The sequence below is a fragment of the Canis lupus genome, chromosome 7, assembly GCF_011100685.1.
Source record: "Canis lupus familiaris isolate Mischka breed German Shepherd chromosome 7, alternate assembly UU_Cfam_GSD_1.0, whole genome shotgun sequence".
Classification (NCBI taxonomy): domain Eukaryota; kingdom Metazoa; phylum Chordata; class Mammalia; order Carnivora; family Canidae; genus Canis; species Canis lupus.
The window spans coordinates 70215011-70234658 of record NC_049228.1 but is presented as its reverse complement, the minus strand read 5'-3'; the positions used below and the strand labels follow the sequence as shown (position 1 = coordinate 70234658).

General features: G+C 46.0%; 1 protein-coding gene across 15 annotated transcripts in view; it reads left to right on the top strand.

The window, feature by feature from the left end:
• The window catches only part of DLGAP1 (DLG associated protein 1), an 870774-nt gene that overhangs the window by 787486 nt on the left and 63640 nt on the right, over window positions 1-19648 (top strand). For 13 of the 15 annotated variants that reach the window (XM_038543734.1, XM_038543736.1, XM_038543735.1 and 10 more), the window contains one exon: window positions 14178-14551. In XM_038543734.1, coding sequence (XP_038399662.1) covers window positions 14178-14551 — 374 coding nt within the window. The remainder of the gene's footprint in view (window positions 1-14177; window positions 14552-19648) is intronic. The other 2 variants (XM_038543733.1, XM_038543746.1) reach the window with 1 other exon arrangement.

The window sequence follows — 19648 nt, the reverse complement described above, 5'->3', positions numbered from 1 at the left end:
ATTTATTTATTTTATTCATAGAGAGAGAGAGAGGCAGAGACACAGGCAGAGGGAGAAGCAGGCATCATACAGAGAGCCTGATGTGGGACTCGATCCAGGGTCTCCAGGATCAGGCCCTAGGCTGCAGGCGGTGCTAAACCGCTGCACCACTGGGGCTGCCCTAGTGCTTGTTTTAGACACTAAAAATCTCTAGTGCTTCATCTATATGCATGTCTGCTGTTCATAATGTGTCTACCCACCCCTCGGTTTATGCTTTAATTCGAGCTCTCACATGGATTATCTCTGTGATCTCTCGGGTTGGAAACGCAGTCTAAAAATATGCATCTTGAAAATTATTTTCAAACTGTGTGCGCTAGGTAGCACTTCGGGGACTGGAGAGTGCCTTTGCAGACGAACTTTTAGGTGAGTGTCCTAAGCGGCATCTACTTGGCAGGGTGCCCAGCTTGGACCTAGGGCAGGGCCACCATCCCGTGAATACAAAAATTACGGTGGGTCAAGGAGAAGAGCGCTGGTTTTATTTTAAAATAAATAATGACTTATTTATTGGGAAATGACTATTGCCTGAGGGCAGGGGGGTGAGAATGAAAAAAAGAACGAAGGAAAAGATGAGTGAAGACCCATCCACGCAACCTTGCAAATACAAGGTGTTTGTCTTCAAGAACACATCCTGCAGTTTACGTAGACGTTATTCTGCCCTGTGGGAAAAGGTTACTTGAAAGCCCCTACTAGCACCCCCATTGCCATTTTCACAAAAATCAAAACCAGATGTTTCTGAATACAGCGTGTGAACCTGGTGAACAGGGCAGTCCGGATGGCTCAGCTGTTTAGCGCCGCCTGCGGCCCGGGGCGCGATCCTGGAGACCTGGGATCGAGCCCGCTTCTCCCTCTGCCTGTGTCTCTGCCTCTCCCTCTCTCTCTCTTTGTGTCTCTCATGAGTAAATGAATAAAATCTTTAAAAGAAAAAACCGGTGAACACCCAGAAACTCCAACACGGTCAAGGCAAGAGAGACGACATCAGGAGTCTTATCAAACCTGATCTGGGATTTCTCTTTCCCCTAAACATATGGAAACCTTGCCCACCTGCAACGCAGAGCCCGCCCCCACCCCTCACCAGCCACCCACCATCCTCCTCTGGGCTCCAGGCAGCACCCCCCACCCATGCCTCTGAAGGAGGACGTCCCCAGCTGGAGCCTTACTGCTCTGAGGCTTCTGAAGGAGCAGGTAAACGTCATTCCTTCATCTGCAAGTCTGAAAGCCACCAGCCAAAACCTGACCTTGGAACTACCTGCAGGGTCCTGTTCTACCTCTTTCTGCGGACAAAGAGGTTAGGTGAGTCCGGGATTCAGAGGTGCCACCCTAGACCCCCCTGGGTGTGTCGGGTGTATGCACCTTCCACCATCCAAAAAAAGCTCTGAATTCCAAACATTCAACCAAAAGAGTCACATAAGAGCTTCCAGATGCAGACGATGTTCTCATGAGGGTCCAAAGGATAATCTTCAGGACAAAACTAGGAGGCAGCTCTTTCAAATCTAAGTACGGAGGCTGAGATGGGAAGAACTCGGGCTCCGGCCAGACCCCCCCCCCCCCCCCCCCCCGCCACCGCCCAGAGCCCCCGGAGAGCGTGGGCAGCCCGCACTCTGCAGCCCCCTTGTCCCTTGCGGAACCAGGATCCCAGGCGCGGCGTCTGGCTCTCATGGCGAACCAGCAGGACACTAGACACAGGTGGAAAAAGTGATGCCAGCTTTAGCGCGAGCCTTGTCAGTGTCCTAGCTTATTTTTATTTAATTTTTTTACCTAAGGACAAAACCCAACTGTAAAGTAGAATGTGTAATGCAATCTTTAAGGGGCCCTTTCCATACCAACCGTAAAGGCTGACTGGAGGGCCAAAGTCCTGTTTGGAGCATGGCATGGGCCGAGAGCTCCGGGGACACCTGGACAGTCCCTCTCTGCCTCTATGTCCTCCTCTGTCCAGGCAGTTGGGTAAGGAGCTGTCATTTGTAAGCACTGGCTCAGCTCCTTGAGACTCAGCAGCAGGCTGGTATCCTTCCTGGGCCGAGTGGGCTGACCGAAACAGTTCTACAGACTAACCCAGACAGTTTTCCTGTTTTTCCTTTGAAAAGGGGGGTTTCAGAGAGGAAGAGGAATGGAGTGGGATGAATAATGAACTGCCTAACTCCACACACCAGGGTGTCCTATGGCCTCCCACGTGCCCTGCTCTGCAGACCCGGGTAATCACTCCTCATCATGCTGAAACCAACAGGAAGGAATGGTGGATGCATTTTCTTTCTTTTATGCTTCCCCACATATCCTGTTTTCCCAAGTTTGGGGATTTGAGCTTGCCTTGTGCAAAAGCTTCTGCTCCAGGCCAAGCCCTCCCTGCACACCCTCCATCCACAAGGCAGCAGAAGCAGGCGACTTTGATAGGGCCGCCCTGTTTCCAAAGCCCAGAGAGCTTGACAGGCAGTAGGGGTTACTGACAGAGCCAGCTGGAAGTTTCCGTTAGGACTTAGCCAGACGAGACTGGTGACATACACAGTTTTGTGCACAGGTCACTGTCTACACGGCCAACTCACTTTCTTAAGGGGGACAAGTTGGCAGCATGTGTCTGATGCCTCACTGCTCCTAACTACTGTTAGCTACTCCCATACAGACCCGGGGTTAGGTGGGCTTGAGTTCTTTTTTTTTTTTTTTTTTTTAAGATTTTATTTACTTATTCATGAGAGACACAGAGAGAGGCAGAGACACAGGCAGAGGGAGAAGCAAGCTCCTCAAAGGGAGCCCGATGTGGGACTCAATCCCAGGACCCCGGAATCACACGCTGAGCCAAAGGCGGATGCTCAACCACTGAACCACCCACGTGTCCCAGGTGGGCTTGAGTTCTACTTTACCAGTCCCAAAATGACACGACAGGAGAGTCCTGTTTGTTTGTGTGATTCCATTACAGACTTTTCCTTGTATCCCAGGCTCCAGGTCCCATTGTGCAGGTGATACTAATTCTCATGAAATAAGACCAAGAGGTAAAGAAAGTTCTGGGCTCGCAGATATCCATCTTGTGCAAGCAGAGAATAGCAGGATAATAAGAGGGCAAAGAAAGGAAACTGCACGGGGTAAAAACAGCATCACAGGCCTCTCACATAGCCATCTGCTGAGGTTCATAGGTAAAGCCAGAGGATGGAGGAAGTTTGGTGAATAATCCATAGGACCAACTGCTTTCAGCTGATACTAGGTCGGGCTTTTGCCTACTAGCTCGTGGTGAAAGTTGGCCAGTCGCAATTGCACTCGGCCAGCCCTCAGCCAATGCCAAAGAGAAGTGGGCGTCGGTGACAGGAGATTCAACTGTAAGACCCAAGGTCACCCAGAATGGCTGCTGAGTAGTCATTTCACTTCCGCCCCAGTGACTTCCCTATCCTGATTAGTGGTCCTTTTTTCCTTTTTCTCCAGGAAGTGCCTTTTCATCCCTGTTCATTCCTTCAGGTAACAAGTACTTTACTACGGTCCTACCATGTGCCATGCGTGTTTCAAGCACTGTGGTCACCATGAAAAAAAACGGACAACAGTGCCTGACCTGGTGGTTCTTACATTCTTAACTAAATTCCTTTCTCAGAATTCCTAGTCAGGAAAAAAAAAAAAAAAATCACCTACAGAGACTATAGGAAAGTATCACTGTGAAGTGACCTCTGACAAGAAATCAAAGCTTGATGAAAAGCTTAAAAAAAAAAAAATCCTTCCCTGCTCCTGGCACCATCCCTACCCCCAGGCCTTGTAGGCATGTTGTTCTTTGGCAAGACCCAGTCTGCACTAACCTGAGGGGTTGGTAGACCAACTGCCCAAACAGGAAACCTTATATAATTCGGTAACCCTGACCTTGGGCCCTGAATCTTCCCCTCCTGTAAACAATCCATTCAATCCAGGAAAACCTGCAGACCGGCTGGGACAAATTTTGAAAAACACACACAAAGTTACAAACATTGAAAAAAATCCCTAAGTCCTAGAGGAAGTGATATATCTGACTCAATGGTAGAAATCACTTCATAAAGTGATGGAACAAATGGAAACTTAATCCTAACAGATGAAACTGCCAGGGCAGTCACTTCTGTACATGGATGACTCAACAGCACCTGTTGGAAAGACCAGGAAAATGAGCCGTGAAATTCTGATCACATTCCCTTCTGGAAGCAATGGCCCTGCCTTGCAAATTAGTAAGCCCAGTGTTCTCAACATCCTAGTTCTTAAGAAGGAAGGCTATGACTCACCGTGGCTACTGGTCAAATGATTCTTACTCAGAGCCGTGGGCTTTTAATCTTTAGTATTAAATGGTCTAAGCAAATACTAGCCAAATGTCTGTCTACTTCAAGATGTTCCTTTGAAATGATTGATTTCAGGCAACAACTGGTTTTCCATATGGTAACCCTCAATTTCTAATATTATTTAACTTGCTGCCAAACTTCATTAAAAGTCCACATTAGAAGTTTTAGACTAAAGTCCCTTGGACCTGGGCCTTCTAAAATGACTTTCCTCCAAACATCATTGAACTTCCTTTAATTTAGTTAATTAATGGAACTTTCTGAAGAGCACAGTTACTTTGATCTAAACCTCTTGCTTGGTTTCCAGTTAACATTTCCAGAGAGGGAGAAAGAACGGATGCCCTCACAACTGGCTGGAGCTATCAGCAGCTCGCAACTGTAGCCATTCCTCCAAATCAAGAAACACCAGAAGGGAGAGTACCTGAGAGAAAGAAGACTGGTTAAAAACAGTGCCCTTGGCATTTCTGTGGGTGTTTGCCCCACACGGAGATAAAAGAGCTAAACTGGTACTGCAAGCCCTGCTTTCTGGGAAGCTGGGCCTGCAGTCTGGAAATCCTAAATAATCCTTGCAAGTAGACTAACTGGAAACCAGAGATGTGAATTAGAAATGCCTCCGCCCCAGAGAAAGGTTTCTGCATACAACTCACGTAAAAAAGATAAAAATGGAAAATGCAAGTCTCACCCAGCAGGAGTGCTCAGTTTCTTGGCTCTTAATCCTTGCTGCCATCCACCTAACCAAACGGGCGGCAGCAGTTCTTGCTTTAGGGTAAAATTCTTGTTGCGGTGAGAGTTTAAAAGCAGGGCATTCTGAATGTTGACTAACACTCCCGGTGTTTCTTTCCGGAAGTCAAAGCCTAGCAAAGACGTCCACCACCACCCCACCCCACCCCCACCCCCACCCCCACCCCCGCATAGCCTGACTTGACTTACCTTGGAGCTAGGCCGCGGATTTGCAGGTACCTCGGTGCTCTTCCGAGTTTAGCCACAAGGTGGCACCCGAGAGCAGGGCTGCCGGCAGCGCTACCTTTTTCGCAGCTCCTTGGCCCCGGGCATGGGGGGGGGGCGGGGCGGGGTATGGAGGTGCTGGGAGGGGAGCTGCAGTTGGCTTTAAAAAAAAAAAAAAATCCACTTGTCCTCTGAAGTCATGCCACTTGCCACTTTCTAAAGCAAAGGTTGCCACGTTACCTGTTGCCAGGTTCCTGGGAGTGCTTGGGGGAAAATGTGGGCGAGAAAGGTACAGCACAAAGTCCTCCAGCTTGGTGCCTTTCAAGCTCTTTGGACGGGGCTGGCGCTGACATTTGCAGCGCAGCTGCCGCGCATCGCCCGAGCATTGTTCGGTCGTGGTGCTAACAGAGGAGTGGCTGCCTGTTACATCATTTCCAGGCATGAAGTGCCTGGGGCTCTTCCCCACCCCTCCCCACCCACCCCCCCTTTTAATGACTAACTCCGCGCCCTCCTTCCCGGGAGGTCGGGACAGTGCAGGCTCTGTGCGCCGCGGCCTCACCTCGGGAAGCCCAAGGATTGTAGCAACGTGTTAAAACAACTTGGGTGCCTCTTAGAAAAGAAGAGGGGGGGAGGGGGGAGCTGTGACCGAAACAAACCTTTCCATTCTTCCCGGGGAGAACAATGTGCTGCTTGAGGAGCAGCGGCGCGGCGGGGCGAGCTCTGCCCCCCGCGGGAGCCGCCTGCGATCGGGCGCGGATCTCCCAGCCAGACAAGCCGAGGCTTGGGGCGCGCGTCTGGCGTTGGAAGCGTCTGGAACACCGGCAGCTCCCAGCTGGCAAGTCTTACGACCGGGGAGTCAGGAGCGCGCCCCTCCCTCGGTCCACACAAGCGCGCTGTTCTCTGCTTGGACCCAGAAAACCTTCCCGAGGCCCTGCGGTTTCCGTGCAGGACGGTTAGCGGGACCCGCTCCCGGGCCCCCCCATCCCCCCGCCCCGGGCCAACCCCCTCCCCGGGGGACCCAGGCCTCCCCCGCGCCGCGCTCTGGGTGGCCCGGAGACGCTCAGCTGTAAATATTTTGAAACGACGGAGCGATTTTTCCATGTCTATATTTTGTTTTGGGGAGTTCCTCCTCTTTTTTTTTCCTTGGGGGGGTGGGGGGGGACAGTATTTTCATCTTGCCAGAAGGAGCACAGGCGCAGCAGAGCGGCTGGAGGGGCTGGGGAGGAGGGGGGATCTTCAGCAGGTTGCACGCCCAGCGCGGAGCCCGACTCTTGCAACACTTTTTTTTTTTTTTAAGATTTTATTTATTTATTCACGATAGAGAGAGAGAGAGGCAGAGACACAGGCAGAGGGAGGAGCAGGCTCCATGCAGGGAGCCCGACGTGGGACTCGATCCCGGGGGCTCTAGGATCACACCTTGGGCCAAAGGCAGGCGCTAAACCGCTGAGCCACCCAGGGATCCCACACTTTTTTTTTTAAGATTTTATTTATTCATGAGAGACAGAGAGAGAGAGAGAGAGGCAGAGACACAGGCAGACGGAGAAGCAGGCTCCATGCAGGGAGCCCGATGCGGGGGCTCGATCCCGGGCCTCCAGGGTCACGCCCTGGGCCGAAGGCGGACACTCAGCCGCGGAGCCACCCCGGGATCCCGCAGCGCTTTGAACCGTGCGGCTGGTGCACCCCTCGCTGGCCACCCCAGATGTGTTCGGTCTCCATGCCTTTGACAGGTTCCGGCAGGGTGCCAAGCACAGCAATGGGGAGCGTTAGGGGGCATTTTCTCACGAGAAGCATGATAGACTGTACTGGACAAGGCGTTTAATCGAAGTTTTGTTGGGCAGCTGGTTGCAGGCGGTTTGGGGGAAGGAAGAGAACTGGGAACGAGGCCTCCTCCGACTTAGGCAGACTCCACTACTTAGTAGCTGTGTAAGATAAAGACCTCAGTTACCTGCTCTGAGCCTCTCTGTCTTACCATCAAACAAATGGGGGTGGCAAGAGCTTCCTCTGTCATGACATCATGTCTATTAAATACTTAGCACAGTGTGTTATGGAGCAAGGATTCACCCTGGTGATTTGGTTCACCTCAGGGCAGGTCAAGAGCCTGAACTAAAGGGGCACCGGGCTGGCTCAGCTGGTGAAGCACAGGAGTCGCCATCCCTGGGGACTGTGAATTCAATTCAAGCCTCATGGTGGATGTAGAGCTTAAAAAATAAAAAAGAGTCTGGACTAATGTTCCATCTTATCATTGTTTTCACCTGGGTTTGTGCCTTTCACTGTGAAGGACTCAAGCCAGAAGGCTGGTTTGTCTGGCACTTGGTGGGAGAGGAGCCCCGCCTGTGTGGCATGCCACCCCCGGGAGCCTGACCTCCAGTTGGTTGCCAGTTCGGCACGCCTGGGCCTCCTTGATGCGAAGCAGCAGCAGCAAATTTCTCTTATTAGCAGCTTTACCCTCGCCTGTGCCAGAACGCATTCCCAGGATGCCAGAACATTGGTCATTGCTACCAAACATCCTTGTTGGTAATGCTCCCTAACGGCTTCTCTTGGCTTCCTTCTTCAGCTTTTTCACATCACTCTCAATGGGTCTCTACTTCTCAATTTTTTTCTACCTTTTATTCATATTCATAAAACCACAGGAGCTTCAGTTTGAAAGAAATCTTGTCACCTACGGCAGGCTCCTCTCACATGGTGGTACAATCTTAATAACTGCCCAGCCAAAAGATGAGCTGGTCTGTGCTTCACACGTCCAGAGACCAAAAGATCACTACCCAGCAAGGGCCCCATATTCCACCTTTGGACAACTGACTACTAGAGAACTATTCTTCCTACCTTTGTGATTTCCCACGGGGCCTTATACAGAACTAGTCCATGCCAACGTTGAGGCAAGAGCCTTCAAAATCATTGGAAATTCTTCCGCCTTCCTTCTCTTGCAAACCAAACATCCCCTCTCCTTAATCCACTCCTCTTAAGAGATGGTTTTTCTTTCCTCGGAGCACTTTGCAATTTCCCCTTAAAGAGAAGAGCCCGGAATGAAATGCAGCACCACAATCCTCCCCTTGTTCTAGACATCACATTTGTACTCCTGCACACCCTCTTAGAAATAGGCAGCTTACCTGATGTTAAAACCACAATCTTGTATTTGTGCAGCAGTCCCTTTATGTCCTACATCCTTCCCCATTTCCTTTTTTTCCTTTGGCCTCTTCACATCATTTTGCTTTCTAAAATAGCCTGTAGTTTCAAGTTACTTCCCTAATATGTTCTTAATCCTACATGCACTACCTCCATCCTGTCCACTGGATTTGCAAATGTTTCCTGTAAGTGCTTCTCAAACTCTCTCTGGTGATAGACTAGTTTGTTTGTTTGGTGTCTGATTGTTGCAGATTGGCATTTTGATAAAAAATGCAATAAAAGAATCACTAGATAAAGGAAAAGTTTAAAATAGGGCACCCCAAAACAAGCCCCAGTCTTCTTTGTTGTTAGATTTGACCAATAAACAGTCTTTAGAATCGTTGTAAAAGTTTCTAAAAGTTCACTCTCAATTTTCTCAGTGTATTTCACTCTACACTCATCAAATACTTTGTGAATGGGCACCAGTCTGTGGACCACACTTTGAACAGTGCCACTCTATGGGTACAGGTGTGCTGGAAATGCTTAACAACTGGCTCTCTGAGGCAGGGGTAGTATTTCCCAATTTCCATATGTAAACATTCACACCAAGGTCAGTTTCAAGCTATCGATGAAATGTCACTAAACAGAGACTTGGAAAGAGATTTGCACAATTACCTGGCAAACTGAGAAGAGCCAGTTCCAGCACCCCACTGGTAACCCCATTTGATGAAAGAAGATTAAAAAAATCTTCTTTTGAGGGCTCGTTAAATTATTGTTGGCTGGACCAAATCACCCAAATCAGGAGACCTTTGCCCTCAACAGAAACTAGACAGCGGGTTGAGGTGGGCCTTCTCTTTCTGGTGGTCTTCAGCTGGGTCAGAGCAGACCATCTGATCCAACTCTACAAATCCAAGATCACTTTGACCATCACTCCTGTGTAGAAGGCCCGCAGCTACTAAACACAGATCAAATCACAGCTTGCTTTGTGGTTAATCAAGTCTTAGGATAACTTGTTTACATCAAAAAGGTGTCGTTTGACTACTGTACAACTCTATGTATATGTATATTTTGGAATTCTTTTGTTGTCCTTTTGTGGTTTTAATCTATGCTTCTTATGGGTTTGTCATTGTATCTGAAAGAGTTTCTAAAATTCAGTAACAAGGAAGTGCTAAATAATTCCTCAATGTAGCTTTATAGTATGTGACACAATAGTTTAACCAGTCAGAAGGTTGTTGTTGTTTTTTTTTAAAGATTTTATTCACTTATTTATTTGAGAGACAGAGTGTGGGCTAGCATGTGCAAGGGGAGAAGTAGAGGGCGAGGGAGAAGCAGACTCCACTCTGAGCTCAGAGCCTCTGGTGGGGCTCCATCTCACGACCATGAAATCAGGACCCAAGCCGAAATCAATAGTCAGATGCTCAACTGAGACTGAGCCACCCAGGCATCCCAGTCAGAATGTATTATTGAGAAGATCTAAAACATGGGCTTGAACCTACATCTGTTTTGTGGCCGTCTGACACATGTGTGCTCTTGATCACAGAGGATAACCAGAATGATAAGAAAGCCTAGTGGTTTTTTTTTTTCTTTTTTTTCAGAAAACCTTCACCACTACAGAAAAAAATAATTCCTGGCACAGGCCTTCCTGAGGCTTTCAACACCAGCATTATCTTTCCATTCAAATAGAGACAATATTGAATAGTCAGCTAGACGCTGAAATAGGATAAGAATCTGTTCTCTCTCTCTTTTTTTTTTTTTACTTCTCCTTCTTTTCCTCTTCCTCCTCCCCAACCCCTCCCCCTCCCCCTTCTTCAGTAATTTCTTAACTCAATGTAAAAACCAGTCTCTGCTGTCTATGCTCTGCAGTGTCCTCTGAATGGAAGTGAGGTCATCAAAATCTGTAACTACACTCGTGCTGATCGTCCTTATAAATAGGAGTCCTTTCACCAACTTTGAGCTGGGGTAATAAATCATCAGGATCCAAATAAGAAAGAAAATCAGTTTATTTGAAATGAACAAATAAATATATCAGGCAAAGGAAAGCAATAACAATGGTTAAAGTACAATATCTTTTCTTTTTCATGTTCCAGTTGAATAAAAGGAGCACTTGCATTTTCTTTTTGAGCACTTACATTTTTTAATCACAACTTTAATCAATGTTACTATTAGATAAGAGAAGTATTTCATTTATGGCATATACGCCACTTGTCTTCTCTTTCTGTCTTGACCAAACAAGATTTATTTACTTGTGTTTCATCTTCTTGAACCCCACTCTACTGCACCCCTCCTGGCACTCAGACTCCAGTGGATTCTAAATTATTCATGGTGCTGAATCATGAGAGTAGAATTAGAAATATATCTATATATCTATATATATAGATATATATATATCTTAGGAGAGAATATATATATATCTTAGGAGAATATATATATATATCTTAAGAGAATATATATATATATATATATCTTAGGAGAGAAGAAAGGATTCAGAGCCTAGCCTGTAAAACCAGTTAAGAGTGACGCTGGGAAAAATTGGGGATTTGGTTGTATGAGTTTCTGGAGCAGCCTTGAATTGCAAAAGAATTGGGGCATGAGAAGGAAGGGGATTATGGGAAGTGTAAGTTGTGTCTTGGATCTCCTTTCTTCTCTGACAGGGGGCATTCTTAAAGATTGGAATTCCTTTTAAATTTCTGTTTGAAAATTGATGGGCGGTGCTTCTTTGAGTGTAACTGTGGTAACTGTGGCAGATTTGTGCCAAGCCCCACAATGCAGTGAAATCTCATAAGATTTGTGCCAAGCCCCTCGAATACAACACCATAGTAAGTGATTCCCGGCCTCTGTTCAGTTCCCGTATTCAAGGTAAGGCAATCTCAAATTCTTACCTTCTTTGGGCATCGGGGCTGGGCCTATTGGGAAAGCCATGTGCCCAAGATACTCCCTCTCCAGTCTTATCCTAGTGGATTTCTTGCATTGCTCCTGTGCCCTGCAGGTCCCCATTGATCAAAGTACTGGGAGTTATCCCTATAGATCCAGAAGGGGAGCTGACAGCAGCCAGCAGGTGGCACCAAATTGCAGTTGGCCCCAGGGAGTGTCCCCAAACCCCATCATTAGACTGGAAATAATGTGACACCCTCCTTTCTATGTTCCCTATAGCACATCCCATCATGGCAAAATTTCTACTGTAACTCACAGCAAATGAAATAATACTCTATTTGGCTGCATTGTGCAATTTTGATTATCCACACCGAAAGAGGAAACAGGGTAACTAACGAGGCATAAACAACCCAAAAGATCAGACTTTCTTTGTAAGAATGTGGCATTTCGTTTCTTTGGACTATGAGTGGGCAGACTGTCCTGAACATCCATTTTGAGCAAAATAACGAGTTTACACTGTAAAGACTTGTCTTAAGAGAAGTAATGAAATTAACTGGTTTCACTAGATTTGAAGAGATAGATTGATCTTATCCTACATATGGTCACTCCCCGTCCCACCCAGTCTGGTCTTCCAATGAATAACTGAGACTGAGCATCATCCTGAGTAGGGTTATCCCTGCAAACCTTCCTGGAAGCAGAAGGTAGCTCCACAGTAGATACACTACCTGACACTAAATTGGGTGAAGTGAGAAAATCAGCATTGCATGTGTTTGCATTAGTAGCCGGAGGCTTCACTGTAGCCCAGAGGGAGAACCCAGACCAGGCTGGCTTTGCTCCTGGCTCTGCCCATCTCAGGGGGCACTGGGAACCTCCACTGGTTGCATTACCTCTTAGGCACCTGAGCTGAAAACTGTAGACGATGGGCTGGGAATTGCTGAGCTCTGTTCAAATTAAAGGATGTATAGTCCATGCACTAAGCCCAGGTGGAAGGTTTTCCCCGCGTGAGCCTCTGGCAATCATTCATCCCGGGTAACTGAGTGGTGGCTACATTTATATTGTTTACGTTACCCCCCCACCTCCAGGGCTTAGTTCCATCAGGTAATCCCTAGGAAATAGCAAAATATTTCTTTCCCTGTTTTACGGTTAAGGAAATTACTCCAAATCACAAGCCAGTGAAACCACAGCACAGTGTAATAGGATCCTTCTGTTTATTGTTCCTTATAGGACACTTCCTTTGAGTGGCCTCAGGAAACATCCTAAATATTAAAGCAAGTATTTCATTTAGTGAGACGGCCCAGTGGCAGCTCAAACGACAGTTGGATCCTGTGGTCAGGAGTAGCTGATTTGGTGTGACAGTGACCGCCCACTGTGAGTGGGAGCGGCCTGGGGGGTGGGGGTGCCATGGAAACACAACAGTTGGAATCATTTTTAAAGAGGTCTTAACAAACATCTTTAGAAAGCTGGTCAAGGAATTGTTCTTTTCTGGCAGGGCGTTCACTTGAAAACTTCATCATTCTTTTTTGATCTGTATTTTGCACCTCATGCTCCACAAACGGAAAGCTAAAGAGAGGTGTGTAAAGCTTCTTCATGTAACCTCACAGTCCTAATCAGGTAGTTGGGGAGGAGACCAGAGGCGACTTCAGCCGGAGCCTCAGGGAGGACCTCAACTCAACCCTCACAGGTCTAGAAAGGACATGTTTAGGCACAGACTCAGGCCTCTGAGTTGATTAAGTTGCCTTGAAGGACAGGATTTTCGGGAGCCACCTCACCGCCCCCTCCACAAAGAGAAACAAGGGAAACTACAATAGGAGACTTTTTTTTTATTTATTTATTCATGAGAGACAGAGAGAGAGAGAGAGGCAGAGACACAGGCAGAGAGAGAAGCAGGCTCCATGCAGGGAGCCCGATGCGGGACTCAATCCCAGGACCCCAGGATCATGACCTGAGCCAAAGGCGGACACTCCATCACTGAGCCACCCAGGTCTCCTACAATACTTTTGTGCAGTGTATTCCCTCTTAGAGGACAGTTATGCTCAGAAAAAAACAACAAAAATTCAAGTGGAAGTTTATATAGTGAGCATCTATCCAGAGGAAGGAGGGAAGGAAGGAAGTAGGGAGGGAAGAAGGGAAGGAGGGCAGGAGGGAGGCAAGGAAGGAAAGGAGGGAGAAAGGAGAGGAAGGAAGGAGGAAGAGAAGGGGGGGAAGGAAGGAAGCAGGGAGGGAGAGGAGGAAGGAAGGAAGGAAAGAAGGATGGAAAGAAGGAAAGAAGGAAGTAGGAGGAAGAAAGAGGGAAAGAGGGAGGGAAGAGGGGAAGGAGGGAAGAGGGCTGGAGGGAGGGCAGAGACCAAGACAGGAAGGGAGCAGGGGGGATGGGAGGGAGGGGGACAGAAAGGAAGAAAGGGAGCTCCAGGACCCTGGGATGGCCTTGGGCGCTGCCACGCCTGCCCACCAGGGCACTTCCCACTGTGTGGTTAGGATGAGACCACACTTGCTCACAACCTCTTTGCTTTCTTCCTTCCTGTCCCAGTGTTTATTATCAACCACTGCAATCTTCTCCAGTGAGTTGCCTTGTTTAACATTAGCTCTAGTTAATATTTTCCTGAGCCGGTAGACGCGTGTGTGTATATATTACCTCTCAGGGGACTGTTGCCCGGGAGGGTTTCTACAGAGGCTATTCTATGTTGATTCGTATTAACTTCCATTTCAGAAATGTCCATCTCAGAGGTCGAACTGTTTTCCAGCCTTTTTTCCCTCCGTCTGGTGGGAGTGGCTCCCCATAGGAGGCTCAGATGTCCTCCTTACGCGGGGATCTCACTTACTCTATCAACGGACTTGTTTTCATGGTCAACGTCTTTGTGTGTTTCGTGTGCACTGATTTCCAGTGGATGTTAATTACGATACAGAAATTAAAACCCACACAGAAATCACAGTGTCTCTGTTTTCACTGTCTTCCAGTGTCATCTTGCATTACAACATATAAGAAGACACCACCTCCAGTCCCACCCAGAACTACCACGAAACCTTTCATTTCTATCACAGCCCAGAGTAGCACAGAGTCTGCGCAGGATGCCTACATGGATGGACAGGGCCAGCGAGGAGATATTATCAGCCAGTCTGGACTGAGCAACTCCACGGAGAGCCTGGACAGTATGAAGGCTCTGACAGCCGCCATCGAAGCAGCAAATGCCCAGATCCACGGCCCGGCAAGTCAACACATGAACAACAACCCCACCACCGTCACTACCACGACCACCATAGCCACTGTCACCACAGAGGACAGGAAGAAGGATCACTTTAAGAAAAATCGATGTCTCTCGATTGGGATACAGGTAACAGCCTCCCTCTCTGTCCTTTGAAATAGGGACCCCAAACTTAAGAAATGTAGCACTTTTTCTTTTTCCAGAAGATTTGCCACCTGGCCATTTCGGGTGACGGGGCCATGCGTGAGACCAGATTTTTAAATGATTGGCCCTGGAATTCCTACACGGCTAAATGTGACTTGAAAAATGACAAAGATATCTTGTCTGTAAGCATTATCAGAGGCTATTATTTTTGTTCTCTAAATCAAATGTGTGACTCAAAACATTAGGATAGCTAAACAAACACGAACACAATCAAACACAAAGTGCCCTCAATTCCGAATGCACATTTTGATTCTCAAAAAAGGAGTGGACGTCCAAGAATAACCTGGGTTACTGGGTTGTGTTACAGTGTGTTCGACACTATTGAGTAACCACATGAGAACAAAAATGTGAATCACTTCTCATACACGTGGGAGTGAGGGAGAGCAAGACCAAAGCGACTGGTAGTGTAGAAAGCAATCACTCCCATCACAGCTTCATGAGCAAAGAATGTGCAGTAGTTTCAGCATAATTGTTGGTTATTTAATCATGCATTTCAAAAAATGGTAGATAATTCAGCAGGCTTCTCAGTTCAGCCCAGTGTTTTCTGCCGCTCAAAGATAAGATCAGACTGATTCTTGTTTTTCACATCTGTTCAGCTTGGCTTACCCTGCTAGAAATTTCCTTCTCTCAATGGAGAAGAGTCATTCCTTTCTCCCTTTTTTCTTGTGCCATATCGTGCAGGTGCCCTTTGAATAATAACTTCCTGACGTGGTGGCCAATAAATCTATTCACAATGAACCAACTCTAAGGCACATCTAAAAGCCAGGCGTGGGGTAGGTTTTCACAATGATGATGTATTTCACAGTGCATTCTGCACAGTGCACTTCTAAAGGGCAATTAAATTTTTGTCTAGTAGCAAAGAGTCAAATGGTTTTTTTTTTGTTTTGTTTTGTTTTTTAATATAATTTACAGGTTACCATAGCACAAGTTGTCAAGTTTCCTAAAAGAACTTGTGGTGTTGGTGCCTGGTACTAGAAGACACGCAAGCACATGCGCAAAGCCAGCCTCCACACACCCCCCCACCCCGTGTCCACTCCCACCTCCTCCTAGAACCCAAAGGATTTGGAGGAGTAGGGAAGAGCTGGGGCCCAGTCATCCGTGCTGTCTCAGGCAAATGATGTGATCTTCCTGAGCTCGTTTTCTTAACTATCCCTCACAGGATTATTTTGAAGATTGAATTTACAAACTCCAGCTTTCTATGGGGGTACAGAATTTCAATTTGGAATGACAGAAAAATTCTGGACGTGAATAATAACAATGATAGCACAGCATTGTGAATGTACTTAATGCTGGCTGGAACTATAGGCTTAGAAGGGGTTAAGATGAAGAACTTTATGATATATATATTTTATCCACGATTAAAAAAAAAAAAACCAACTACCTTCCTTATCTGGCACATAGCTGGCACCCAGTCATGTTAGCTTTCTCCTACTTCCCTAATCTTCAGTTAAGTTTTTTCTCTGTTTTACTTTATTTTTCAGTAGATAATATATTCCTCTGGCTCAAAATTCAAAAGTTATAAAAAGACGTTCAGTGACTATCTCCCTCTCATTCTTATTTAACAGAAATATTAAATCAGTTCTCTTTGCCAGAGGAAATTAATATAACCAATATTTGCATCTCTGTACAGAGATACTTTGTGCATATTCAAGCAATTATATATTTTAATTTATTCCCCCTTGTTCACCCAGATGTTAGCATACCTCACACTGTTCTATATCTTGCCTTTTTGTACTTAATAATAGCATATTTTAGAGGTTTTCAGTTTACCGTTCATTTTATTTAAAAGCGTCTATATATCTGTCTTAACTCAGCTTCCAGGTGTGCCAGTTGGTCTCCTAGGCTCTTTTCCAGATAATTTTTTTTGAGTAATCTCTCGAACTTATAGACCCCCAAGATCAAGAGTCACATGCTGTAATGACTGAGCCAGCCAGGCGCCCCCTCCCCAAATAATTCTTACTCAGAATAAAGCCTTCATATACATGAAATCCACCTTATATGATTGTTATTTTCACCCAGTAAGATGGAACTACTCTGAAATCCACATATAATGTTGGGGAGAAAGTTTCATTTCGACACCATTCTGCCTCTTAAATATTTTAATAATTTAGTGACCGAAAAAATTGCTCTAACTCTTCTTCCAATCACTGTTCACTATCATAGAAATTATATGGAAGTACTGAGTGCTCTACATGATTGTCTCATTTAGCCCCTACAGCAACCCTATAGCATAGGTGGTGTGATTATCTCTACCCTATAGATGAAAACACAGAGAGGTTAAGTAACTTGCCCAAGGCCACACATCTTCCATTAACAGAACCTAGATTGTACCTTGGTGTTTAATGTGACCATGCTATACCACTTCTTTGATGGAGCATAATAAATAAGTAAAAATTCAAAACGCAAAATAGTCATTAAATTTCAGTGCACTATAACCTAATTTAAATCCTTCTTTTTAAAGATGTTATTTATTTATTTGAGAGAGAGAGGGATCCCTGGGTGGCGCAGCGGTTTGGCGCCTGCCTTTGGCCCAGGGCACGATCCTGAAGACCCAGGATCGAATCCCACGTCGGGCTCCCGGTGCATGGAGCCTGCTTCTCCCTCTGCCTGTGTCTCTGCCTCTCTCTCTCTCTCTCTCTCTGTGTGACTATCATAAATAAATAAAAATTAAAAAAAAAAAAAGAAAAAAAAAGAGAGAGAGAGAGAGTGAGTGGGAACGAGAGGGAGAGAGAATCTGAAGTAGACTCCGCACTGAGCACAGAGCCCAACACGGGATTTGATCCCATGACCTCAAGATCAAGACCTGAGCAGAAACCAAGAGTCAGATGTTTAACCAACTGAGCCACCCAGGTGACCCCCCCCTAATTTAAATACTAATCCCCAAAATATATAACACTAAGATCTTGGGCTCTTTCCCACCCTTTACCTCTTTAGGGTCAGAGTTTCCAAACCTTCCCCAACATTTTAAATTTAATCCATGCCTAATAACTAACATTACAATAATTTACTTTACAACTTGTGTGAGTTTAGACCAATTACTTAATAGTCCCAGTCTCCTCATCTGGAAATTGAGAATAACAGTCACTATTCCACAGGGTATTTTATTATAGGTTGTAGTAAAAATTGACTGATACAATGTATATAAGGCTCTAAGTGTGGTGGGCTCACTAAATATCAGAGCTGGTTATCATTACCTTCCTCTAAAATCATAATCAGACAAACATGCTGAAATGTTATCGTCTGCCAAGGTTTTCTTAATTTTTTTCAGGACAGAGATGTAATTACTAAATTTCTTGAAACATTTTGAAAGTCGCTTCACAAATTTAAATAGATTACCCTAATTACTATGTAAGAGTGGTGAATTGTGCATTTTTGGATCTAAGGGGGGAAAAGTCACAAAGATAAATTTGCATACAATGACTAAAGCTTGGAAGATGACAACACTTCGATGCAAATCAGCTGTAGGTTTAGATGGGTGGGGTGGGGCTCAAACACAGAGTGCAATGTCCTCCATCTGCAGAGTGCAATGTCCTCCTTCCTTTCTCTCTTTCTCTAAGCATTGAAGATCGCAGTTCTTAAGGGAAATACCTATCATGCATCTTTGGGAAAAGTTTCATTGGTTAATTTTTCTACTACCCCATGTTGTAAAGCTGTAACATCCTGCTTTGGCTGACACTCTAAGCATTTTTCATTGCTAGGAGTGTAGCCACATGGAACCTGTTAGAATCCCATTCAGGAAAACAGAAACGACGCTAAGTTCTCAAACAGAGGCAGTTTGATAGACAGTTCTATAGGTATGGGAAGATTAAGAGAGCAATAATGGGATGCATGAAGCAATTACCACTTCTAGAACTAAGGGAGCAAAAAGAGAAAGGTGGGGTACCCATAGTTTTGGAGCTCAGGGGAGAGTCCCCAGTACAAACCACCCCTGGACCACAGCAGCAGGTGTAATCAGCTGGTGCGGGAAGTCTAAGGGAGCAGTGCATCTGGTGCATGGTTCAAAGGGGCTGGAAGGTGGAGCACAGCTGCCTTCACATGCTGGAGTAATGCCTACAGAAGGGGGAAACAGGAAGAAAGTCCCTTCCTTTCTTCCACCTTCTTTTGTTAGACTATAACTGGAAGCTGGCCAGCAATGAAGCCTGGGAAATGTAATTTGTAGAGTCAAAATTTGTAGGCCCCAGTGCCACAGAGCAGATGGGTATAGAATATGGGCCTGGAGCTGCTAGACAATAAGTAAGTCACCAGAAAAAGGCACTTTGTCCAATAAATAAAACAACCATAAGCATGTGTATTAAAAAGCTTAAGATGGGTAGGGTGAATTTCTAGTCTTAGTTCACTTAAGTCTTAGAATACTTACTTGGAGTGGGGTGCCTGAGTGCCTTAATTAGTTAAACATCTGCCTTTGGCTCAGGTCATGATCCTGGAGTCCTGGGATCAAGCCCTCCATTAGGCCCCCCGCTCCATGGGGAGCCTGCTCCTCCCTCTCCCTCTGCCTGCTGCTCCCCCTGCTTGTGCACATACACTCTCTGTCAAATAAATAAATAAAATCTTAAAAAAAATACTTACTTGGTATTCAAGTGGGAACATTTTATGGCACTAAATATGATTCTATAATATCTTGAAGTATGTATTCTTTTTATAACATGACTCCAAAATTCAAGTCAACAATTTTATCTGGTGCTTTTTCTGGTGGTCTAGGGCTGCGCAGGTCAAAGGGAGGGTAACTGGTTGCTCTGGATTTAGAGCAAAGTTGTATGTCTTTCTAAAAAGTCAAGAGTCACGTTAACGGTAATTTGATTTCCTTAAAATTACAAAATAAGTAGTGTATGCATATGGTATTGTCATATAAGAGTCATACAGTATGAAAGTATACACAACAAAATATGAAATCCCCCCTTCTGGCAGCCCGGGTGGCTCAGTGGTATAGCGCCCCCAGGGTGTGATCCTGGAGATCCGGGATGGAGTCCCACATCAGGCTCCCTGCATGGAGCCTGCTTCTCCCTCTGCCTGTGTCTGTGCCCC